The sequence below is a fragment of the Myotis lucifugus genome, unplaced genomic scaffold, assembly GCF_000147115.1.
Source record: "Myotis lucifugus unplaced genomic scaffold, Myoluc2.0 scaffold_370, whole genome shotgun sequence".
Classification (NCBI taxonomy): Eukaryota; Metazoa; Chordata; class Mammalia; order Chiroptera; family Vespertilionidae; genus Myotis; species Myotis lucifugus.
In genome coordinates this window covers 435350-461125 of record NW_005871418.1, presented here as the reverse complement: position 1 = coordinate 461125, position 25776 = coordinate 435350, and the positions used below count along the sequence as shown (strand labels likewise).

Below are 25776 nucleotides of genomic sequence, written 5' to 3'. Positions count from 1 at the left end.
ATGATTTTCAGTATTAGAGAGGAATGTTCATATTGCAATATCTACCTAAAACAAACCTATGATGAAAAAAGAAACAAACCAAGCAAACCACAGGGACTTATTTCTGAGAAGAGTGACACCTCCTCAAGAAGAGCCTCAGGCAGGTCCTTCAGGTGTTCCCAGAAGAAGGCGCCTTTACCGTAGGAGAGTTATAGCCCTGGAGACCTTCAGGTGTGGAGTGGAAGACAGGGATACTGATGATCCTGACCCTGTGTAGGTCCTCTAGGCTAATGTGTGTGTTTGTGCCTTATATTTTAACAAAAGACTTTAAAAAGAACGAATCTTATAGAAAGAATAAGAATTTAAAGAAAGAACATATTTCTGTACAGCTGTACAATGTGTTTATATTTTAGGTGCTATTTCAAAAGAGTTAAAAAGTGTAAATAAATTTAAGTTTTAAAGTAAAATAGTTCTAGTAAGCTAAATTTAAGAAGAAAATTAAGATACATTTTGTACAGTCTGTATAAAGTCTACAGTAGTGTACGGTAATTCCCTAACCTTCACATTCACTCACCACTCACTGACATCCCCGGAGCAACTTCCAGTTCTGCAGGCTCCTTTCATGGTAAGTGTCCTCTACAGATGTGCCATTTGTTATCTTTTATGCTATATTTATATTGTATCTTTTCAATGTTTAGATACACAAATTCCACTATGTTACAATTGCCTACACTATTCAGTCCAGTCACATGATGTACATTTAGTAGCCTAGGAGCAACAGGCTCAAGACCAGTGATGGTGAATCTTTTGAGCTCGGCATGTCAGCATTTTGAAAAACCCTAACTTCACTCTGGTGCCGTGTCACATATAGAAATTTTTTGATATTTGAAACCATAGTAAAACAAAGACTTACATTTTTGATATTTATTTTATATATTTAAATGCCCTTTAAAGAAGAAAAATCAACCAAAAATATGAGTTCGCATGTCACCTCTGACACGCATGTCATAGGTTCGCCATCACTCGCCTAGGGCCTGCAGGGGAAAGCTATAGCTCTGTGGTCACTAAGCCCAGGTTACTGAATGAAGATCCTGGGTTCCATTTCAGTCAAGGTCATGTACTGGTTGGGGACATGATCCCTGGCCCTGGACGGGGTACTTGGGGTGTTGGGGTCCAGCCCCAGCAGGTGCAGGGGTTCCCCAAGGTGTGGACGGAGTCTGCAAAGAAGGAATGACAAGGAGGCAGCGTTCAGGTGATCATCATAGCCAGGTTCCTCTCTTTATTGTCCTCTTACATCTGTATTTATACTATTTGATATTAATCCTATCCATTCTATTCCAAAGGTTAGGGGGTTTCTTATCTCCATTCCAAGGTTACTCTATTGTTCTATTAAGCTACAAGGAAGTAACTGAAGGAGGTCATTCTAAGTAAAGATTATGTAGCTTAAGCTTGATTGTTCATAGTTAAAGTGATTAACTACCCGCCTGGCACTTAGTTAAGGGGTTTTACTGATAAAAATCCTCACCTGGGGAAACAACCTTTCTCGGGGATGTGGTCCTGTTTAAAACAGCATTAAGAGGGGGGAGCAAACGTATTAAGAACAGTATGCCATATACGCCAGGTCCCTTGAAACATAAACTATGCAGATGTTTCTTCCCTGCAGCGACTGCATCAAGCAGCAAGAGTAAATCGGCTTCCAGCAAATTCTCCCATTTTTATTTTTTAAATGACAGCGCGTGTAAATCAGCGGCCACCTCTTGGATTGGGTTGTTTAAGACTCGGAAGAAGACTGACAAGCAATGATAACAAGCATATTTATAAACATAGTGGATGGAGTGCACAAGGAGCCTTGTTCCTGTAGAAGATTGCTGGTCTCTTCAGTCAAGGGATTTCAGCTGTCAAGTCGGTGGTGTGGTTGTCCTTGTGGATCTGGCTAGTGGGCGGAGTCATTGGTGATGGGCTTCTTGAAGCGTCAGGGCGTTGAAGGGCTGGATCATGGGTCCATCACAGCCATGCTTGATGGTGGTGTTGGTGTCGGGGAGGAGTCAGCTAATATGGAAGATGGAGGGTAGTAGAGAAAAAAAGAAGAGAAAGCAAAAGAACTACAAGGCATGGAAGTGTTTAGAAAAAAGAGGGAGAAGAAAGGAAAGAAGGCAGCATCCTGACACAGCCCTTTCCTTCAGCTGCCCCTTTCCCTGTGGTCCAAGGTAGAAATGGGAAACAAGTCCTGCTGCAGTGAGAGGGCAGCTGCTGTCAGCCAGTCTGCCTTTACCTGGGTCCCGATCTGAGCTGGGCATGGGAAGTGAAGCAGCCATGGGGGCAGGAGACCTCCCTCAGAAGGGGCGAGTGTTCAAGCCCCTGCATAGTTGGGGGGGGGTGAGGATCTATGCCCCACCTCTGTTGACCCCCAAGTTCTCTCCTGATGGCCCTTCTGTGACTGTGCCTGTCTTAGGTTGTTCCTTCCCTGAGGACTCTTACCCGTCTCTGGCTAACCAGCCATCCTCCTGGGCCAAGCAGGGTGATGTGAGGTTCAGTTCTGCCTCCTTGATAGCCTCTATCCCTGTGGCCTCCATGCCCAGCAACTGCCTTGGGATCCCCTTGCCTGCTGGCAGGGCCCTGGCATTGATCACATATATTGGGGAACCCAAGTTTCTTCTCCAGGGAAGGTCCAGCTTAGGCCATTGGGCGAGAGACAGATCCATGGTACCAGCGACCATGAGTCTTCAACCTCAGCATGAACAGAGAGCTCAGGCAACAGCTGTGGGCAATTGGATTGTGAGAAGAGGGTCCCTCTTGACACAAGGGCAAGAGGGGCCAATACAAGACAAAGGAGGAACGGCCTGTCAGCATGTAGTCCCGGGACAGGGCTTTCTCAGCCCAGGATGTCAGGCTCTTGGCACAAGACAACTCCACGTATGGGGCATATACCAAACACCCCTAGTCACGGCAGAAAAGGGAGGTGCCCTTCCTGGAACAGTAGGGTAGGGAGATTCTAGAAAAGGCTGTGTTCAATAGAGAAGGAGAAAGGCCAAAGAAACAGCAAACAAGTAGTCAGATTAAAAAAAAAGAAAAAGGAAAGGAGATGTGGGGCAAAGCTGGGACATATGGACAGACAAAAAGGAAGCACATGTGATCCTCCCAATGGACAGGTGGTTCCAGCTCAGGGCTGCACATCTGCTGCAGGCGGGCACTGGTTAGGTGTGCTACCATAATGAAAGTAAAACTTAAGCATCAAGAACAAAACTCTGGCTATTAAAACAATAACAAGACAATGCCAATGCAACATCCAAAACATTTTACAACTTAAACATAACATTTTTAAAACTAGTAAGAATAATAAAACAATGGCAATGCAAAACAGTAATAAGTGAGTTTCTGCTAAAAGAAAGTTTCTTTTGCTGATTAACTCAGAGTCCTTGGACTTGGCTGAGAGAGTAGCTTCCACTTCTTGTTTTTCTACCATCTGCTGGGCCTCAGTTGTTAACTTCTTCAGCTGACCCCATGTTGGCACCTCAGTCCCTTGCACAGCCTTCCTTTTCTCCTTTTTTTCACTTTTCTGTCATCAGGGCAACTCTAAGTCTTTAGAACAATGGGACAAGGAGCTTCTCTGGGTCAATTGTGGTGACGCACGTAAAGCTCTGGTACCCAAATTGGCTGCACTGCTCCTTCTGGAAAGATACAAAACATAACCTCTTCCCCACATCATCACTAGATCTGGTAAAACTCTTGTCTAGTGTGTGTATCCTTCCACCAGGCTGAGTCGGCAGAGGCTATTGTACAGGAGGCCCGATGCCTTTTGGCTGCTGTACAACCCTCTGCATTGTATTTCCAAAAAATCTAACCTATAACATTATTCTCCCCCTTTTTTGTTTTTTATAGAAAAGGTTTATATTGATGGAATTGTCAGTTTTTCTTTTTGTGTCAAGAGCTAACTTTGATGTGTTAAAACTAAGTAAAATGCATTTATTCAATCCAAAGCAGGCATTAAAAAGAAAAACCCTAAATGATCTCTTGTATCCATTTTAAGAGTAGGATTGGCGCTTTCTGCTATTACCTGAGTCCTGATCTATCATCCCAGGGAGAGCTTGCCAGTCCTGCACTTTCCCGGGGTGGGAAGGCTGCAGTGGGGTTAAGGATAAGGCTCCTTGGGCCTACCTTCTCCCATGCCTTTACATTTACCTTTCCTTCCTCAGAAAAGCATGGACATATTTCTTGTATAAAACATTCTGTCTGACTGGGAGTAACCTTAACTCCTCTGCTAGCAAGCATATGTGTTAAAAGATCAATACAGAGTCTTTTTTCTTCTAGACTCAGTATGGCACATGTTCTCAATCTAAAGATCAATACAAGTGGACCAGGAGGGAAAGGGGTGTAGGGGGTGCGGGAAGAAACTGGACAAAAATTGTACACCTATGGATGAGAACAGTGGGTGGTGGGGGTAAGGGCAGAGGGTGGGGTGGGAACCTGGTGGAGGGGAGCTATGAGGGGAAAAAAGAGGAACAACTGTAATAATCTGAACAATAAAGATTTAATTAAAAATAAATAAATAAAAATAAAGATCAATACAGAGTCTTCTTTTTTTGCACTCAGTATGGCACATCTTCTCAATCTAAGTTCTGTACTATCCACCTCCTAACCCTATTTATCCTCTATAGAGGGGTCTGCAGCACCCTACGGTGGAGTCCTATCCATTCCGAGTGCGGGGGTTCTCAATGTGGGGGGGGGCTTACCAAGGGGAATCCTGTTCCAGGCACCATATGGTGGAGGCCAGCCCCAGCAGGTGCAGGGGTTCCCCAAGGTGTGGATGGAGTCTGCAAAGAAGGAATGACAAGGAGCCAGCGTCCAGGTGATCATCATAGCCAGGTTCCTCTCTTTATTGTCCTCTTACATCTGTATTTATACTATTTGATATTAATCCTATCCATTTTATTCCAAAGGTTAGGGCGTTTCTTATCTCCATTCCAAGGTTACTCTATTGTTCTATTAAGCTACAAGGAAGTAACTGAAGGAGGTCATTCTAAGTAAAGATGATGTAGCTTAAGCTTGATTGTTCGTAGTTAAAGTGATTAACTACCCGCCTGGCACTTAGTTAAGGGGTTTTACTGATAAAAATCCTCACCTGGGGAAACAACCTTTATCGGGGAGGTGGTCCTGTTTAAAACACATAGCATTAAGAGGGGGGAGCAAACATATTAAGAACAGTATGCCATATACACCAGGTCCCTTGAAACATAAACTGTGCAGATGTTTCTTCCCTGCAGTGACTGCATCAAGCAGCAAGGGTGGATCGGCTTCCAGCATTGGGGGAGGCAACCAATTAATGTGTCTCTTTCAATAGAAGTTTCTCATTGTCTCTTCCTCTCCTTTCCATTCTCTCTAAATATCAATGGAAAATATATCCTCGAGTGAGGATTAGCACCAACAAAAAAAAAGTTAAAGTAAAATAAAAATTAAAAGGCATGAAAAAAAATTGTCTAAGAGCCAGGGCAGGATGTCCCTGGGAAAATCTCCACTGTCAGCACCACCGTCCAGGACAGGTGCCTGAGGTGGGTACTAACCATCACACCTGCTCATAGAAGAGGAACAGGCCTGGGGGTGACTGACCCAAGGTCACACAGGGAATGAGTCCTGAGCTGGGATTTGAAACGAAGTAGGGTGCCCTGGGCATGCCTGCTGGGCCCTGGTTCAAAACTGCCTCTCCCTTCCAGGAAACGCCAGCAGAAGCCCAGCTCAGGACTCACTGGGCATATCTGGGCCTGCAGTGCATTTGGTTCATGGGCCCACATGTGTGTGGTTTCGGTGAATTTGTACTGCAGACAAATTCCATGATTCCTCGTGGAGGCAGCCTGGGCTTGTGCTGTCTCTTTCCAGGACACCACTGGCTCCAGACTCAGCACTCACCAGGGCCTCCACTCATCACTCCAGAGTCTGTTCAGTGGCGTTGTCTTCTCTACGTGACTCAGAGTTCCCCAGGGTCAGAGCCTGGCACACACACTGGGTGCTCAGGGGTGTCTGGGGGGTGACTGACTGACAAGAGAAAAATGGGGGCCTAGAGGAAGGCTGTGCTGGCCAAGAGCTCCACAGGAGCAGTGGGCTGGCCCCAGTTGGCCTTCCTCACACTGACAATGGCCACCCATTCCTTCCACAGAGATCTAAGGAGCCATGATTGCTCCCTGGCTTCAAAGGGCCTCTGGTCCACCAGACAACAGGCTGTCAGACAAACACAGAACAGAGTGATATTGGGGGAAGAGGGAACCTGAGGGCTGATGGCCATAAGGGAGATCATTGGGGGTGTGGTGAAGTGAAGGGGTGCCATGAGGGCAGAAGAGGGGCCATGGAGACACTATGTAGTGAGGGAAGGCACTTGCTACCTGGGAAGGGTTCTCTGTGGAAGAACACCAACCCACAGACAAATGTCACCTTGTGGCAGCTGCCATGATGTGTGATTGTGTGATTTCTCTCCCGGGCTCCAATATCCCCAAAGAGCCAATGCATCTGCCTTCAGTGCCTTTCGGGCTTGAAAATGTCTAACTCCCAGGCCTGGCCTCTTTCTCTCTAATCACATTCTTAGATTTAATCTTCTCCACGCAGTTTCTGAGTTAATCCCATCTTTCCCAGAGGAGACCCACCCTTTTCCTCCTGGGAGGGACAGAAGATGGAATCACTCCCTTTGCCCTCTAGGATGGCACTGTCTGCCCTCCAGCTTGTCTCCTTTTAAATCCTAAATTCACCCAGAGAAGAGTCTTTCCATCTCTCTTCTCTCCAAGGAAAAACACCCATTTGTTACATGGCCCTTGGTCATTTACAGGGTTCCATTAGTTTGGCTCAGCCCCACTCTGTCCAGCCCTGACCTCTGCTTCTCATGGTGATTCTGTCCTGACTTCCCTCAGAGAAGCCTGGTGGTCTAAAGGGCCCCCACATCCTCAAACAACCACCTCTTGCTCCCTGAAAGAGCTCATGATCTGCTGTGTCACCTGACATAAAACCCAAGTTACAACTAGATGCATGGACATATTTCTTTTTTTCTTGGGGATGCCACCATTGTCTTCTTGCCTGTTTTAACTGTGGATAATTTGGATTACTCTAATGTGGCCAAAGATCCCAGCAACCATGCTCTCAGGTTGTGTTTTTTTCCTTTCTAACGTCAGGAACCCATTACACCCTTCACTCTCTCACACCAAGTATGATAACTATGGGCCATCCGTCCACCTCAGTCAGTGCCTTTGGAAGGAATCAATGAGCCAGTCTTCAACCTTGCCCCTCCCTAACTTTCTTTTTCCGAAACGGATAGGGAGAAATGCATAAATCCCATTAGGATTATGGGGTTTAGACCAGGGGTTCTGATTGGATGTTAGCATTTGGGAAGGTGTATAAAATCCTCAGGCACCAGAGGAGAGATTCAGAGTCCTCCAGCTTTGCAGTGGTTCTCCACCAGGTCTGAGATCTGAGCCCCAGCCCGCCCGGTCACAGCAGGTGAGTTACCAACCTCAGCTAAGGCAGCCGGCCTCACGGTGCCGAAGCTTGACCTATGGAGAGCTTTCCATATTCTTTCTTTCTTTTTTCTTTCTTCTTTCTTTTCTTCTTTCTTTCTTTCTTTCTTTCTTTCTTTCTTTCTTTCTTTCTTTCTTTCTTTCTTCTTTCTTTCTTTCTTTCTTTCTTTCTTTCTTTCTTTCTTTCTTCTTTCTTTCTTTCTTTCTTTCTTTCTTTCTTTCTTTCTTTCTTTCTTCCTTCCTTCCTTCCTTCCTTCCTTCCTTCCTTTCTCTCTCTCTCTCTCTCTCTCTCTCTCTCTCTCTCTCTCTCTCTCTTTCTTCCTTCCTTAAAATGTATTTTTACTGATTTCAGAGAGGAAGGGAGGGGGAAAGAGAGAGACTGAAACAGCAATTATGAGAGAGAATAATTGATCAGGTGCCTCCTCAAACCTCAACTGGGGAGAGAGCCCACAACCCGGGCATGTGCCCTTGACCAGAATCAAACCCGGGACACATCAGTCCATAGGCTGAACCAGTATCCACTGAGGCAAACCAGCTAGGGTCCTTTTTGTTTCATTACAGACTAACAGATTGAATGCTTTGATTTCGCCTCTAAGTGTAGCCTTACCTGAATTCCAAACATTTGGATTTGGGCTTTGGATTATTTTTAAATGTTTAAACAAGCTGATTCCCTGACACCTCCCTCCACATGCCCCACCACCCTCAATGAAAACATCTTAACTGTTGGGGGTTTTATTTTTGGACATTTTAACTATTAGTTTGTGCCCCTAGATGGGTCTGAAACTTATCCCCAAAAAAGGTAGGGGTCAGCTTTTAGGCCCCTGAGTACCCACTTGCTAGTCAGACTGGAATGAAAGATGTGGGTGCTTCTGAGATGCTTGTCTGGGGGCCTGCAGGGGAGAGCTATGGCTCTGTGGCCACCGAGCCCAGAATGGGACTCACTAAACGGAGGCTCTCACCATTGCCAGGCAGTGGCTTTGGCCCTCAGTTGATTCCTCTGAGGGAAGGGGAGTGAGTCGATGGGGCTCAAAGGCTTGGCCTGACAAGGATGTCTTGTTCCCTGGACGTTGCTGCAGGATTCCTTTCTGAGCACCTTGAAGATGAGCATCCAGATGACACCAGCTCTCCTGAAGCTGGCAGCAAAGTGCCTGCTGAGGGACCAGGCCTTGGCCATTGCAGCTCTGGAGTCCCTGCCCGCCGAGCTCTTTCCGGACCTGTTCGTCCTGGCCTACCGTAGTGGACACCACTGCCAGCTCCTGAAGGCGATGGCCCAAGCCTGGCCCTTCCCTGTCCTCCCCCTGGGGGTCCTGATGCAGCATCCCCCTGATCATGCCGCAACCAGGGCCATGGCCTTAAAAGCCGTGTTTGATGCGCTTGACGTTCTGCTTACCCAGGAGGTTCGGACCAGGTAAGGCTGCCCCAGGTGCCTGGTATGGTCCTGACTGAGCATCTGGGAGACAGCGGGGGTCAGGGCCGGTGGAGGGCCTAAGGGTGGACCTGAAGTTTCTGACGGTGCCAGTGAGGCTCAGGGAGCCCTTGCACACTGTGCGGCTCACTGTGGGCAGGGCCACCTGCAAAACCTGCCCTGTCTCCTCCCAGTGGTACTTCAAGGTGCTGAGCAGGAGGGATGGAAGGGGAGGAGATGAGCAAAGCAAAGCAGAGGGAGGAGGAGGGCGAGGGAGAAGCTGACCCTGGGATTCAAAGTAGAAGCTCAGGGTGGGCGTGCAGTCTGATTGGTGCATCAACTCAGACGCTCAATCTCATTCAGACCTGCCCTCACTCAGTTGATCTTTTTTTTTAAAAAAAAAAACCAAATTTTTTTATTGATTTCAGAGAGGAAAGGAGAGATAGAGAAAGAAGCTTCAATGATGAGAAAGAATCATTGATCAGCTGCCTCCTGCACACACACACACACACACACACACACACACACACACTCCCCCCACCCACTGGGCATTGAGCCTGCAACCCAGGCATGTACCCTGACTGGAGATTGAACTGTGACCTCCTAGTTCATAGGTCGATGCTCAACCACTGAGACATACAGTCCATAAAGCATCTCAGCCAATGCCCTGTTGACCTGGAAGAATCTCAGCTAATGTCCTGCTCTCCCCACAGGAGGTGCAAACTGCGGGTGCTGGATTTAAGGAACACGGGTGCCAACTTCTGGCATATGTGGCTTGGAGACAACGCCTGGGATTGCTCACCGACAGGACCAGTGACTGTGCACAGCTCCAGCCCCAACATGGAGCATCCCCAGGCTCCCTTGGAGGTGTTCCTAGACCTTAACTTCAATGAAAGGGACCTGGATAAGTTTTTCATGCACATCATCCAATGGGCCCAGCAGAGGGAAGGGTTGCTACACCTGTGCTGCAAGGCGCTGTGGATTTCTGCGGTGCCCTTCCAGAGGGTCAGGGGGATCCTGGATAGGATGAAGCTGGACTGCATCCAGGAGGTGGAAGTGAACTGCACCTGGGACCTGCCCACCCTGGGGACATTTGCTCTCTACCTGGGTCAGATGAGTAACCTGCAGAGACTCTCTCTCCCCTACATCAATGTGTTGTCTGAGGAGAATGAGGACGAAGAGCAGGAGGAGGAGGGGGAGGAAGAAGTACAACAGGAAGAGGAGCAGGAGTTGAGGGAGGAAGAGGAGTTGGAGAGGGAGGAGCAGGAGCAGGAGGAAGAGGAGCAGGAGCGGGAAAGGCAGAAGCAGGAGGAGCAGCGAGCCTTTTCCCAATTCCTCTCTCAGATGCTCAGGCTTCGGCACCTCCGGGAGCTCGACATGTGTTCTCTTTCCTTCCTCCGAGGCCGTCTGGACCGGATGCTCAGGTGAGCTGTGGAACAGTGGACGAAGCTCCAGAACGTCAAGGGAGTGGTCTTGTTTGCTGCTTTGAGGGTGGTGTCCCGTGAGCACCTTAGAGAAGCATGTTTTAAAATCTGCCTGTCAGGAGGGGTAGCAGACCTGGATCAATGAGAACCCAGCGAGGCGGGTTCTGTGAATGCTGTGAATGCTTCCTTAGGGAGAGATGTCTAAGTGACCAGGACTTAGGAAAGGGGAGGGAGGAGGAAAGGACATTTCCAGACAGAAGCTCTATGCCCACCAGCCATGTGAACACATGTGAGCCTGTCTCAGCTTCCCCATCTGTCAGAGGTGGTCCTGGGCTCCAGAAAGGTCATTAGTAGAAAGAAAAGGCAGGATTCCACAGCTAAGGGAGCGGGAGGGAAAGGACTGCAAAGAGTGACAGGTGGTTTGTGGTGGAAGTCGCCTCTGCAGACTGGCCTCCCAGTTGTTGCTGCAGGATCTTTCCAGGTCTTTCTCTCTCTCTCTCTCTCTCTCTCTCTCTCTTAAATCCTCACCTGAGGATATTTTTCCCATTGATTTTTAGAGAGTGGAAAGGAGGGGAAGAGAGAGAGACATCTATGTGAGAGTGACACATTGATTGGTTGCCTCCTGCTCATGCCCCAACCAGGGCCAGGGATTGAGCCTGCAAATGAGATACATGTGCTTGAGTGGTAATCAAACCTGAGCCACGTCAATGCAAAGGCCAATGCTCTATCCACGGAGTCAAACCTGTTAGTGCCATGTTTGTTGTTTACGTATTACATGAACCAACCTCATGTTGCCCAGATATCTGGTGCCTGGAGTCCAAGCAGTGGACAGAAGGAAGCCTGAGTTGACAGCATTCTTGGTTTTATCTTCCAAACTTAAGGTTCAGGGATGTCCACCCTTTACCTAGACACTGTGTCGGGTTCTCTGAGCAGGTTCTCGGGGTTTTCCTTCTGTCCAGTCGCCCTCCAGAGTGCAGTGCGTTGCTTGGCAGCTGAGGACAGGAAGCTCTGGCGATGTCGTGAACTTGTCCCAGCCTAAAAGGAGACTGGGTGTCCCGGTCTGGCCTTCATCGGATTGTGAAGACAGCCCTGGGCTTGGGCAAATCCCTCTTCTGCCACCTGCAGGACCCCTTCTACCGGCTACCCCCGTCCCCAAGCACTAACCGCTCTGTGTCTCCCCAGGTGCCTGCAGACTCCCTTGGACAAACTCTCCATAATATATAGCCAGCAGCTGACGCATTCAGACCTGACACACCTGTTCCAGTGCCCGAACCTCAGGCAGCTGAAGAGCCTGGATCTATTTGGCCTCAGCCTTATGGATTTCAGTCCCGAGCCCCTCCGAGCTCTGCTGGAGGCAGTGGCACCCACCCTCCGGGACCTGGGTCTGGATAAATGTGGGATGGGGGACTCCCAAGTCGAGGCCATCCTGCCTGCCCTGAGCCGCTGCCACCAGCTCAGGTTCTTCACCATCTCTAAGAACAACTTCTCCGTGGCCACCGTGGAGAAGCTGCTGCGCCACACAACCGGGCTGCGCAGTTTAGAGCTCGAGCTGTACCCCGTCCCCCTGGAGTGTTACAGGACCCAAGAGACTGTGGACCAGGAGACAGTTGCCCTGATCCAGGCTGAGCTCATGGGAATACTGAGGGAGTTAGGGCGACCCAGGACCATCCATCTTGGCACCAAGCACTGTAGAGATATAGAGTTTTATCACGTGGCATTTTCATGACATGGAGCCCGTGATGTGACCCTGCTCACCAGGTGCACCTAACAAGGGCTTCCTTCTAAGCCCCTGGAAACTGAAACCTCGGACCAGGGTGCAGTATGCAGGGGCCACTCAGTGTGAATGGGGAAAGGGAGGGACCCAGCCCGGGTACAGGATTGCAGGGGCAAAGGTTAGGGCGTTTGAGGGACCTCCAGGGCAAAGTGTCCTACAATCAGAAACATGAATCCGATTTGCTTGAGGAGGGGTGGGGATTTGGGCTCAAGGTGCATCTGTGGGAGTTAATCCTGGGGTGGATGGTTGTAAAGGAATGTTCAGAAATAAAGACAGTTTCAAAGGCCACCGTCTGTTCCTCTGTCATGTCTTAACCTTTCTCCCCACTTTACACCTCCGTTACTGATGAAAAAAGGTGCGGAGGGCTCAGGATCAGACACTGGAGCTGCCGGGATGTGGTTCGGCTGCAGGGCTCAGCACCATTTTATCACTCCCTCCAGGATCTTCCTTCTCTCTGGGCATCTCTGACCTCCTTGTGGCTGCTCAGTGGGTGGACACAATGCGACTTGCTACATGGTCTGCTAACCCCTGAAGTGAAGGGGACTTGCTGCCGGCTCTGAACCTGTATGTGAGCGGTCCTCGTGGAGCTGCTGGTGAACCCACAAGTCTTACGACTCTTGCCAGGATGGGTTCAGGGCATAGGGCAGGGCCCTCAGTTCCAGAAGGGCTTGTCCACACAGTGGAGGAATGAAGCTGCTGGGCCTCGTGGCCCATGCCTGTCAGCCTGGTGTTGAGGAATTAACCTGATTGCATCCAGGAAAATCATCTAAATTCCTTTGACCAAAATACTAAACTTATTAGGGGACATAAGACTTTTCCTTAGTATTTTTATACCACATTAAAATATAAGCCTGGTGAGGGGGAGAGAAAGATCATTTTTATGGGGAATTTGCATTATTCTCATAACCTCTCTCAACTCTCTCTTTGGAGGAAGCCTAGTGTATCATGTTTTGAAGTCAACCTGTCAGATGGGTAACAGAAGAACTGGGTAAATGAAATGGGTGAGGCACTGCCTGTGCTAGGTCCCTCTATTAGGCAGTGTTCTCCGGACTAACCAATAGGGGCTACATGGACATATGTAAGACATTTATAGAAATAGGCTCATACGTTGAGCCCTATAACCTGTGCTTTACAAACTGGAGAACAGTAAAGCCAATGGTATAACTCAGTCTAAATCTGGAGGTCTGGAAGCCAGGGAGCCCATGTTATAACTCCCATTCAGAGGCCAAAGAATAAAGAGCAGCTGGTGGAAATCCAGGAGTTTGAAGCCCTGAGAACCAGGAACTCCAATGTACATGGGCAGGTGTATATATAACCATCTCACACCTGGCTGGCAAGGCTCAGTGGTTGAGCTTCAACTATGAACCAGGAGGTCACGGTCCTATTCTCTGTCAAGGCACATGCAGTGTCGCAAGAGGCATCTGATCAGTGATTCTCTCTCATCACTGATATTTCTATTATCCCTGTCTCTTCCTCTCTGAAATCCAAGATGTGTGTGTGTGCGTGTTTGTTTGTATGTAAAGATGGACATCTCAGCCAAAGAAGAGACAATTCATTCATCTTTCCTCTTTCTATTCCTGTTGTTCCCCCAGAATTTGGAGGAAGCCCACCAGCACTGTAAGATCTCCTTACTCATCTACTGAATCAAAAGCTAGCCCCATCCATTCACACCCAGTATTGTTTTACCAGCTACCTGGGCAACCCTTAGGGCTGTCAAGTTGAGACATAAAATTAACCCTTCACAGTGACCCTAATCAAAGGGCACCCAAATGAAGACTCCAAGCTCAGGTTTCAGGGGCTGGTACTTTTGGAGGGGACCTTAGGCAAGAACCCAATTCCCCTGCAAAATGAAGATCATGGTGCTCACCCAGCTTAGTGGATGCTTGTAAGATCCAAAGAGATGGTGCATGTTGAGGGCTTGGCATTGGGCCTGGCATAGAGTAAGAGCTCAATAAATGGGTGTCTCCTTCTTTTTCCTTCCCAGCAGAAGCCCCCAGCATTCTCCCCCCTCTGTCTCATGCTCTGCTCCTGAGGTCAGGGAAGAGAGCCCAGCACAAGCCACCCACTGGGACTTAGCTTCTGCATGGGGCCTCCCTGATCCTGCTTCACCCAAACAGCTGTAGCAGTCAGCCTGGGGTTGGGAGATGGGGAGTGATGGGTAGGAGTGGAGTTATTGAGTAAAGATTGGGTTCATCCCTGGTGGTTATCAGAAAGAAAAACAACTTGCAGACCTCAGGTGTGCCTCACCAGCATGGCCAAGGGCGAACCTGAGGAAGGGTAGTGAAGGATTGAAGAAAAGACAGACAAGAGAATACAGCTGGGGCTCTGTGCATCTCCCATGCCTGGATGAGGACACAAAACACCCAGCCTGCAAGCCAATGCTTTATTTGATAGTCTGATTAAAATAAGAGTAGATTAACTTGTATACAAATGTCCTTGTTTTGACAACACTTGCTGCACCTCCCACAGCACATTAGCTACTTAGGAAGAAATTAGGGAGGGCTACAAGATCAGGCTTAATTGTGGTAGGAGAGCTCTGCCCTCCAGGCTGGGACTTGTTGTGGCCCTGCCACAGGTCAGCCCGAGGCTTGACCCTATAGCCACTCTCTACACTCAGGATACCTGTGCCACTGGCTGCTCAGACTAGATGACATGTTAGTGTTGAAAGCAGGGCTGTACTATTGAGCATTTTTAAAATCTGCTATTATGTAGATGCTACTTGAGTATAAATATTTTTGTGATGATTTATGTAAATGTTTGTGGTGATTTATGTAAATGTTAGGTGATTTATGTAAAAGTGCCTTTTAAAATGAGAACGGAATTTTATTACTTTTAAAGAATGCTCGTTCATATTGCCTTAAAAATGTTTAACTGTGTTGGGAGACTCAAATCAAACTTTAAAACTGGTTTTCAAGATCAGTGACCAGGAATTGTTTCTTCTTTAAATACATTGAGAATAATGCCCTAGCCAGTTTTGTTCAGTGGATAGAGGGTCAGTTTGGGAAGTGAAGGGTCCTGGGTTTTATTTTGGTCAAGGACACATACCTGGGTTATAGGCTCCTGGGGTTGGTCATGAGGGCTGATCAGAGGTATACAGGAGGCAACCAATCCATATCTCTCTCTGCCATTGGTGTTTCTGTTGTTCTCTCTCCCTTCCACTAGCCCCAAAAATCAATGGATATATATACTCAAGTAAGGATTAAATTAAAAAATGAATGAATAAACAAATAAAATTATAGTAGTACATATAGAAAATTTTAAAAAATCATTTAGAATAATAAAATTTTAGAGCTGGACATATTATAGCTAGCTTTTTAAAAGTAGACTTTATGGCCTAGCTGGTGTGGCTCAGTGGTTGAGCGTTGACTTATGAACTAGGAGGTCACGGTTCAGTTCCCGGTCAGGGCATATACCCTATTGCCAGCTCAATCCCCTGTGTGGAGCATACAGGAGGCAGGCAATCAATGATTCACTCTCATCAGTGATGTTTCTAGCTCTAATCCCTCCCCCTTCCTCTATGAGATAAATACAAATGTTTTAAAAATTAGATTTTATTTATCAGAGCAGTTTCAGGTTCACAGCAAAATTGAGCAGAAGGTAGAGAGTTCCCCTAGAACAGTGATGGCGAACCTTTTGAGCTCGGCGTGTCAAAATTTTGAAAAACCCTAACTTAACTCTGGTGCCGTGTCACATATAGAAATATTCATAATTTTTTTGTTATATTTGCAACTATAGTAAAAAAAAGATTTATATTTTTGATATTTATTTTATATATTTAAATGCCCTTTAACAAAGAAAAATCAACCTAAAATATGTATAAAATGAACAAAAACAGAAAAACAATGTACATTTAGGAAAAAATAATAATAAAAACAATAATAATCAGATGGTATGAAAACTAGAAATTAGTGACTTTTTTTTGGTGCTGAAGTTTGTCTGATAATTCTTCTATTGCAGGTTCATACTTGGTGCACTTCAAGGCCAAGCAAGCACCACTAACTTAATCTGTTAGCCGGTTTCTTTTGATGGTTTTAATATTATTTAATGCTGAGAACAAAGTGTCACAAAAATATGTTGATGAAAAAATTGTTAGCAAAGCTATCGCTAGATTTTAATGTCGCTAAAAGTATCAGGTAATCTGTTCCAAAGACTCAAAATTTCTTGTTCCTAGTTGCACTTTTCTTCATTATTCAAACGATTTTGTTCCAGATTTTCAAGTTTCAACCTTAAGTCGACAAACACATGAGTCCAAATGCTACCTTGAAAATCTGCAAGTTGCATCTCTAAATCGTCCATTTGCATCCATTGTAAATACTTTAATTCCAAAGTACTGTAAACAACTACATCCGGATACTTAATTATTTTAATGGTCTGTTCTAGGCTTCTAAGTTGGTCGAATCTTTCACTGAACTGTTCAAATAATGAGTTTACTATATTCTGGTACATTAGTATGGACTCCATTACACTCGTAGTGGCCTTCTCGAAATACTTTTTTATCCGAGGAAAATCTTATAAGTTTTAGTTTCAATATCTCGCTTGAAAATTTTAAGTTTACTTTCATAAGATTTGATGTATCCAAATATAACGTCAATACTTTTACCAAAACTTGTAATTTTAAGTTCAGTTCATTCATATGAACAGAGAGATCTGTAAAAAACATCAAATTGCTGACCCACTTATGATCATTGATCTGAGGAAAGTTTGCCAGATCCTTATTCTCAAAAAATACCATAATTTCTTCAAAGCACTCCACAAATCGCTCAAGTACTTTACCTCGACTCAGCCATCTCACATTATTGAACATCAGTAGTCCACTGTAGGTTGAATCAACTTCCTGTAAAAGTACAGAAAATTCTCGCTTGTGAAGGGGTCGAGAAGCTATAAAATTCACAATTTTTGTTACAACTGACATTAAATCATTCAATTCTAAGAATCCTGATTTGGCACAGGACACCTCCTGATGGATAATGCAATGAAAAGGTACAAGTGGATGTCTAATAGCTTCCATAAACGATTTCAGGAATCCCACATTTTTTCCCACCATATTTGGTGCCCCATCTGCCATTGACTGACACAATTTTAGAGATATCAATGTTTAGGTCACTGAATGTTTTTATAACAACCTTACATATTTCGTTTCCTGATGTACTTATTGGCACTGATTCTAACTTTATCAACTCTTCTCTCATTGTGAGACCATCAGAATATCTAGCAATAATGGCCAACCGAGCGTTTGATGTGACATCCGTAGTTTCATCAAGAGAAATTGAAAAATATTTACAACTATTTAAGTCTTTTTTTAATTGATGTTGTACGTTTTTGTTAAGATCTATTATTCTGTCTTTCATAGTATTTCTACTGAGTGGTAACTCAGAAATTCTTTTAATAATGTCATCTTTATTTTTCATATCGTGAAATAGAGCTGGTGCACATCTTAGAAATGTTTCCTTAATAAATTCTCCGTCACTGAGGGCTTTTCCATGCTGAGCTATGGAGTGAGCAATACAGTAACTTGCTGATATTAAATTTGTAGAGCATCTTACAAATTTAATGATGTAACTTGATTGACTTTTATAGAGGTGTAGCTGCCTAGAAATGTATTCCTTCCTTTCATCAATACTTTTTTTCAAGAGCTGGCAATGATTAGTTTCAAAATGTCTCTTTACATTCCACGTTCTGCTTACTACCATTTCATTACACAGTATGCACAATGATCTGTTGTTTCTGTCGACAATCCCATACATCTCGGTCCATATGTCTTGAAAGGGTCGGCTACTGCTACTTCCACTTCCTTTATCATTCAATCTTGCTTTTTTATTTTTTTGATTCTCCATCACAAGGCTGCAAAAATAAATAAACATAAATCATGGCATTTTTTTTTATAAAAGGTTGATAGGTTTCTTACCTATTAACTTTTTGCAGTGTTGTTGCACTGACTCCTGGTGCAAAACTATTCAAAGATAGTATGTATAACCAACAAATATATGGTGCTGTAATCAATTATCCGACACGCAGAATGTCTCGTTGAGCACTGTTGCACTGTATATCTTTTTCTTCTAACCCTCCCACTCTTGTCTCCTAACGAACATGTGTCCATTTGCTGAATGCACCCGAACGCACGGGAAGCTTACCCGAGGCACATGTTGACAATAACGAGGCCATTTCCAGAGTTGGGCATTTTGTCACTCGAGTAAAAATAAAATGTCATGAGTAAAGATTAATCTCTTTATAGTGCAATTCTTAACCTTTTTATATTAATGTCAATATTGGAACAATGTATCTTGGATGTTTTCACTACGTATCTTTGCTACGCAACACTGATGTACATGTTTACATCCGGTTTTAGAATTGCATTATTGATCATGAGTAACGTGAGTAATAATATTACTTGAGTGATGCCCAACTCTGGCCGTTGCGAGAGACAAATATTTGAATTATGCAATTTTTTGTCTCTGTCGATGGGTGTCACCCAAAATGAGTTCGCGTGTCACCTTTAACACGCATGTCATAGGTTCGCCATCACTGCTCTAGACCATACAGCCTAGGTGTGTAGTAGGCTATACCACCTGTTTGTGTCAGTGCACTCTATGATGTTCATATAAAGATGAAGCACCTAAGGACACATTCCTCAGAAAGTCCCCTGTTGTCAAGTGATGCATGACTCACCATATTTGTGGAATCACAGCCTTTGTTTAATATGTGGTACTTTCTTTACCCCCTCCCCTTGTAGATGGCTAGTTACTGCTTTTTCCTGCCCCTGCTATTTGAACTATTTTTCTCAGCTTGAGTGCTTGCTGACATGCTCAGTTTCCATTTTCTAACCCAGCAATCGCCTTTATTTGAAATATTTCTGGATTCTTATTTCTCAGAACAAAAGTTCATGCCACACCAGGCAGCTTCGCAGTGAGTGGCCTCTCCACTCTGTATGAAGGACCATGAATAAAGAATCCTGGACCTCAGACCCCTAGACACCTGAGGGAGGGAGCACCTGCAGGGATTAGCCTCCTGTTAGATGGGAACTGACTGTCACCCAGGCTGAAGGGGCAAACAGTTCTGGGACTTAACAGTGTATTTGTCAATGACCTGGAGTAACTGTGACCCTAAAAGCCTTAGGGGATGAGCCTGGTGAGTGTCCCACTGGTGTGTAGATACAAAAGATCCCTAATTGGGGGATATCTAGCTAGAGAATGCAGAGCTCAGAAAAGAGAGAAGCTGGCCACACTCTAAGGGGAAAGAAGCCAGGATTCTCCACACAAAACTCTTTAGGATACCCAAATGATTATTTTAACCCGAAAAACTCTATAAATGTGTTTTAGTTCAATGCTGAGAACCTAAACAAAAATCCTTTGTGTTCTTGTGTTAAACTATTCTAGTAGGAAAAGTATTTTCCTGCATTTGTTCTACATAATACTGGACACTGCAAAAAAAAAAAATAGTTGCTTGCTCCTGGAAATATATGGTTATATAAACCAACTAAAGAGCTTACTTTTTAAAATAAATAATTGTCCCATCAAGACTTACCTTTAAAACCCTCACTTCACTTTACTGTGCTCATCAATCCAAAATGTTTAGGTCATATACCCTCTCTGCCTCATCTCAACCAGGTCCCCACTTTGTGAAACTTACCTTAAAATCACCCAGCCCAGGCTATAAACCCACTTAAGACTGGATCCCAGTTTTCCCATTTTGAGACACTGTTTTGAATTGACAAGACATTGTTCTCCCTTACTGCTCAGCTTTGCTTGAAACTGATGTTACTGGAGGTCTTAAGGAGGAATTGAGAGTAGACTACGTCAATAAAGACATTTTGAAATATAGGTCAAAAGGCACCAGATATTAAAATAAAATGTTATTGAAAGGAATTTTAGAGACAGGGCAGGCAGTTTTAGGGAATAAGGAAGGTCCATGGGAGAGGAATGCATAGGTGGGGGCTTGGAGCCACCAGAATGCTTCACAGAGGATAGAGAAATGTTGTAAGATAAGTGGGGAGGAAGGCATACAGTCGCAGAGGATACAGGAATGTTGAAAGATGAGGGGAAGAGAAAGGGGGCACCATGTGGGCTTTGACCTTTGAAACTGATACTCTGCAGAAGAATGACTAATTAGGAAAGCAAAGGGGTCATAAATTAAGGAAGGGTCCAATAAGAAAGGGTCAGGTTCAGACAAAGAGATACCAGCATATATATACAAAGTGACTCAGAGCAAGATTTAGATTTTTTCCCATTTTAGAGAGAGAGAGAGAGAGAGAGAGAGAGAGAGAAGGCTTTTCCCATTTGGGCACCCCTCTCTCCGGGAATTTTGTGTATGCTTCCGATAAACTTCCACATTTTTAGTTACAATCTATTAGTCTGCAAATTTATTCTTCAAACTTTGTAGGACAAGAATCTACAAGGAAGAATCGGTGCCCCAACTCCAGGTACCATTATGTTGGCAGTTGACCTTCTGATGGCTGTTACACACTTCATCACCATTACCTAAATGATGACACTTTTTAGAGACATAGTCATTCAGTGTGCCCTTTTCTATATATAAAGAGGAAGCTGACATCTAAGGATGATAAATAAAGTCAGCACTGATATGTGGACACAGCCAGGGCTAGAGTCAAAATTTCCCATCCTTCAAACTGAATTGTTTCATCCCATTAAAATAAAACTGATCTCTGAAGAACTCAACAAATTTTTTATAAAGTATAAGCCTTTACATTATTTGATGAAGTTTAAAGTGTTGATTGAGGTACTGTAAATATGCTACTGTAGTTAAGAATGTTACCAAAATGCAGTTTATTTATTTTAGGAATAGGTGTAGAATTCTGGAGTAGAATTCTCAAACTTATCTAGCAGTAAGATTGCTTAAAAATCTTGTTAAAATTATACTGCATATGCCTGGCCCCCCCTTGATGTCCTGAATATTTTTATAAAAGGTGCCTGAGAACTTGCTTTATAATCAGGTTGTCAGATGTTTCTTGGGCTAAGGCAAGTGTGGGAAATGATGGATTCCGGGCCAGTGGCTCACAACCCTGTCTGCACCCTCGAGTCACCTGGGAAGCATTTATTTTTTAAATACTTATGCCTGCTTATACTCTAGATCAAGTAAATTCAAATCTTTCAGGAGAGACCCAAGCATGTATGTTTTTATATTTCCCCGGGTCATGCTAATGTGCACCTAGGACTGACACCTGGTGTATCAAACCAGAGCTTCTCATTTATGTGCATAAAAATCTTAGTAAAATGCAAATTATAATTCAACAGACCTGGGTAAGTTCTGAAACTCTGCATTTCTAACAACTTTCCAAGGGAGGCGGATGCTGCTGTTCAGCAGACCACACATGAGCAGCAGGAAACTGGGACAGTGATTCTCTAAGTCTGATTCCAGTCCAACAGCATCAGCCTCACCTGGGAACTTGTGAAAATACAACAACTTGGCCTGGCAGGTGTGGCTCAGTGGTTGAGCATCAACCTATGAATCAGGAGGTCACGATTCCATTCCTGGTCAGGGGGCTCGATACCCAGTAGGGGGCGTGCAGGAGGCAACCAATTGATGATTCTCTCTCATCATTGGTGTTTCTATCTCTCTCTTCCTCTCCCTTCCTCTCTGAAATCTATAAAAATATATATTTAAAAAAAATACAAGAACTTGGGCCCTACCTTAGACCTACTCCATCAGAAACCTTGGGGTGGGGCCTTGCCTTTACCACTGTGTCCTCACCAACAGCAGAGTCACTGCCGTTTAACACACTGAGCTTCACCAATGATTTGGCTTAAGACATGCTGAGAGCAACAATTAATAAATAAAAATCAGGATGTAGGTAGATAATTGAAAGCCCCAGATGTACAGGAAAATTCTGGATTTGGAATCAGAAAACCAATTTAAAATTACAGTTCAATTTCCTTAGTTATGTGAGCTTGGGTGAATCATGTAATCCTGAGCCTGAGATCGCTTATCTGAAAAAAAAAACATGTTAAAATGAATGCGGATACCTTCTTTGTCTACTTTACATGTTGGCTGTGAGGAACCAAATTATTAGGATGTGGAAACATATACTTTGTAATGGCAGGTAGAGTGGGTAAAAAAATATATATAAATAAACCTTAAACTTGGTTCCAGCTACACAGACTTTTAACCTATTTAGAAACAGAATTCAAATAAACACGAAGACAAGCAAAAAGTTGCTGAAAGAAACAAAAGAAGACCCTTTTGGTGCTTTACATACGGCGTTTTGTTTTCCCAACATCATAATAAATTACAAGTGAGGAAATTGGGGTTGAAAGGAAATTAAGTGAATTGTCTTTGGGGCTACATTAATGAGCTGGTGTGTCAGAAGACCTAAGTTTGAGTAATACTCTGTCAGTAACTATGTGACTATTCATTAAAGCTCTCTGCCTCAGTCTGTCATCAATCAAATAGAGATAATATCTGTCACACCACATACTTAGTGTCCGTACATTCAAAAAATATGTGAAATCGCCACAAAAATGTCAAGGCTTTTTAACAATAAAACTCATTGTTATGCAAAGTTGCATGTAAGAAGTCTTATCATAAAGACAATAACTTTAATATTTTACTAAATTTACTTCAATGTCTCTGACATAAATATAGCAAAGGCAATGCTGAGTTGTAGAATATACACATGTTCAGCTTTCATCTTCATGCATTTGAATTTCATTATTTCAATGAATATTATTTATTCCTTAATCATTCAGAGGACTCTGAATTCCTATGTCATTTTCTTTTCATCTGGAGGAAATTTATCTGCAAGGCTTTATTTTACTGGTAAGTTCTATAGTTCTAGCGTACTTTATATATTTCGAGTTTTGTTCAGCCAGTGTTTAGGGGAAGGTCGCTCTCTCATCTCCAGCGGTTTTGCAATTGCTTCCACACAGCTTCCCAGGACTGCCGCTGAGAGCTGGGCCTGCAGTATGTGGCTCAGTCCCTCCTCCCTGGTGTCTGCAGACCTCACTGTTCCAAGGCCTGAGCTGGCAGGGGTGTGTCCTGCTGCTTCCCGAGAAAGCACATGCGTGGGAACCACGTTGCCAGGCAGTGGTTGGCAGAACCATTTCTCAGCTTTTTCACTTTTATAAGCAAAGGTCCTTTTTCATGCCCTGGTTCGAACACAGCGATCCGGACTCCGTTTCCTCTCCTTTCCTGGGGACTGTTTAATTCCTTATCTCGCGGCAGGAGTCCAGTGCTGGGCGGCTCGCGTCAGGAGCCTGGCGTGTCCCTGGCTGCAGCTCTGCCCGCGCTTTGCTCTCTGATTTTCAGAGACATTTATTTATTTGCCTTTACAGCATGGCTATACCTTTTTAAATTTGTCTCTTATCCACTATTATTATATCTTCAGAGATGAGGAAGGGCCTCAGAGTATAACTTTTAATTCTAGCTTAGCCAGGATGATTTGAATGATTTTACAATCAGAAAAGTGAAGAAGGCATCATGGGAAAGGGCCTGAATGCGCTCACCTAAGCAAAAGCAGATTACTCCTGCTAATCTCTGTGCCTTCGCCCAGCGGGGACTGAAGACAGGCTGCCCAGCCTTGGTGAGGCTGCTGAGGCCGAGCCAATCCTTTGTTCCTTTTACTGTTTGTCACTTCATTGCTTTTTCTCATCTGTTGGCCCCCCAGGGAAGTGAGCTACTTTGGTCTTTACAGCACCTGTAAACTGGCCGTTTTCAGTTGAATTTCCCCCAGCCGGCTGTGACTAAATCAGATCAACCTTTTGCAGCTTGATGAATTGCTTTATATACGCTATCAGCAAGAAGGCTGAGAAAGACTGACAAGAAAGTTTTCAATTCATAGGCTTTTCCTAAGGCACAGTCACTTGCCCAATGTCCTGCTCATAAAACTCACCTGTTTAGCACAGAATTTTTAAAAAATACTTGAAAAATCATGAGCTAAGAACCATAAGTAGAGTTTTTGTCATTTTTTTAGTTTAATGGGTCATGTTAACTCTTAGACCATAATTGGGGAAATTACATTATCATATTACCTCCTGGCTTTGTCTCAATGGCGGCACAAACCTCCTCATCATTGGGAACTTAGCCTGAATAGTATCCCAAGGAGACTTTACCATGAAATATTAAAATAAAAAAAATTAAGTTCTTAGCATCACTACTGAGCTTCTTGATTTATCTTTATGAGAGTGGGAAATGTGGGTAGATTTATAGATTTTTATTAAAATGATCTGGAAACAAATAGATGGCAATGCAATATACTTTAGCTAAACAGAAACAGAATATTTAGAGAAAATAAACATGATATTTTTTCATTAAGATATACTTTTTTTTGTTTGTTTTAACTGGCAACCTGGAAAAATATCTATCAATTATGTAAGTGATGGATTCATCAGTTTGTGGTGGATTGACCAGTGGTAAAAGAAACAGTGAGAAAAAATAGTGATAGTGTGTGATGTTAAATATGCATATATTAAATTCAACGTTTTTTTCTTCAGTTAGAAGTATTAGCAAAGGCCAAACCATTAGTGAAGGGGAGGCCAAGAGATTGTTAAGCAAGATTTGGAACCCTTATTTCATTCTTCTCCTGGCTAGATTCCAACAGTGAGAAATTCTTTGGAGAGTGCAGTATGTTATGTTTCCTGGGAAGGTAGGCTAGAACTGGTTTGCTTCTAGCTTATTGAATTTGGGCTTCAATATAGGAATATAGCAACTTGTATTTACATCATTCTGAAAATATTGCAGAATAGAAGAAATGGGCCAAACTGTTCTGCCAAGAAATGAGTGAACTTGTTGTTCCTCATAGTTTAGGCATTGACCCTATAAAGGATCCCATCTTGGGAGAGTCTGCTACTGAAAGGATTGTGTGGGGGCATCCTCCAAAAAAAAGTCCCCTGAGCCTATAGCCTAAGGGCTATTACTGTCAGTCATGTAAACAACTACAGGTATGCATTACCTAGTAACATAGAGGGGTCTTTGAAGAACATTCAAAAGCATCTCATGAGAGAAAACATTTGAGCAACTTGGTTTCCTAAATATACCAATACCATATTACACCTCTGCTAATCATATCATTTCTAACCTCTCTTTTTTCCCCCCTACCTCATATTGATTTCTGGAGAAGCTAAGTGTAGTAGTGAGGAGAGGGTTATGAAGAGTGCACATAGATAGGAAGAGATGGAAGGACTGAAAATACCTAAAATCATGAAGCACCTGGATAATAAATATTTATTATATTCTAAATATCATGATGCATAGTAGATACTACATATGTAAGAGGTATTCATTAAGAATACTCTAAATATAAAGACATATGAAGTGCTCCATATTCATGAGGCCTTAATTTGGCTACCTACTGGTCACACCCATTTTGGTCCCATACACTTTCTGCTCAAGCACAAAAGGAAGTCCATGCTGTTCGATTAAGTTGATTGAAAAGTTACAGTTGATGTGGCCAAGCATACTTGTCCCTGTGTCTCCCTGACAGAACAAGAATGTCACTGGCATCTTCTACAGAAGATGCTCTGTCTGTGAACTCCTTTGTTTCAACCTCAATTCCGGTTCTCCTAAAAGTATCATCAGCGGGGAAGGTGATGTGGCTGAGGGACAGACAGGACATAGGAATAGTATATACAAAGAATTAAGGTAGCACAGATAGTGTGGTCCTTCCAGCCCTCTGCACTCTATCTTGAGTATATTAAGGTGCCCCATTTCTTTCCCACTGCTTATTCCTGTGTGCTTTAAATTGACTTTTAATGA

General features: G+C 44.0%; 1 protein-coding gene across 1 annotated transcript; it reads left to right on the top strand.

Annotated features, from left to right (window-relative positions):
* The first annotated feature begins 8569 nt into the window (after positions 1-8569).
* On the top strand, positions 8570-12024 carry LOC102439366 (PRAME family member 8-like). The gene is made up of 3 exons (XM_006101525.1): positions 8570-8877; positions 9588-10055; positions 11481-12024. The coding sequence occupies exons 1-3, from the start codon at positions 8570-8572 to the stop codon at positions 12022-12024; spliced, it is 1320 nt and encodes a 439-aa protein (XP_006101587.1).
* The last annotated feature ends 13752 nt before the right edge of the window (positions 12025-25776 follow it).

What these genes read in the sequence shown, in the direction of transcription:
- LOC102439366 (XM_006101525.1), top strand. Translation starts at nt 8,570, where the DNA reads ATGAGCATCCAGATGACACCAGCTCTCCTGAAGCTGGCAGCAAAGTGC. An exon ending in ACCCAGGAGGTTCGGACCAG is followed by an intron (nt 8,878 to 9,587) that starts GTAAGGCTGCCC and finishes CTCTCCCCACAG; the next exon opens with GAGGTGCAAACTGCGGGTGC. An exon ending in GAGGAGAATGAGGACGAAGA is followed by an intron (nt 10,056 to 11,480) that starts GCAGGAGGAGGA and finishes GTGTCTCCCCAG; the next exon opens with GTGCCTGCAGACTCCCTTGG.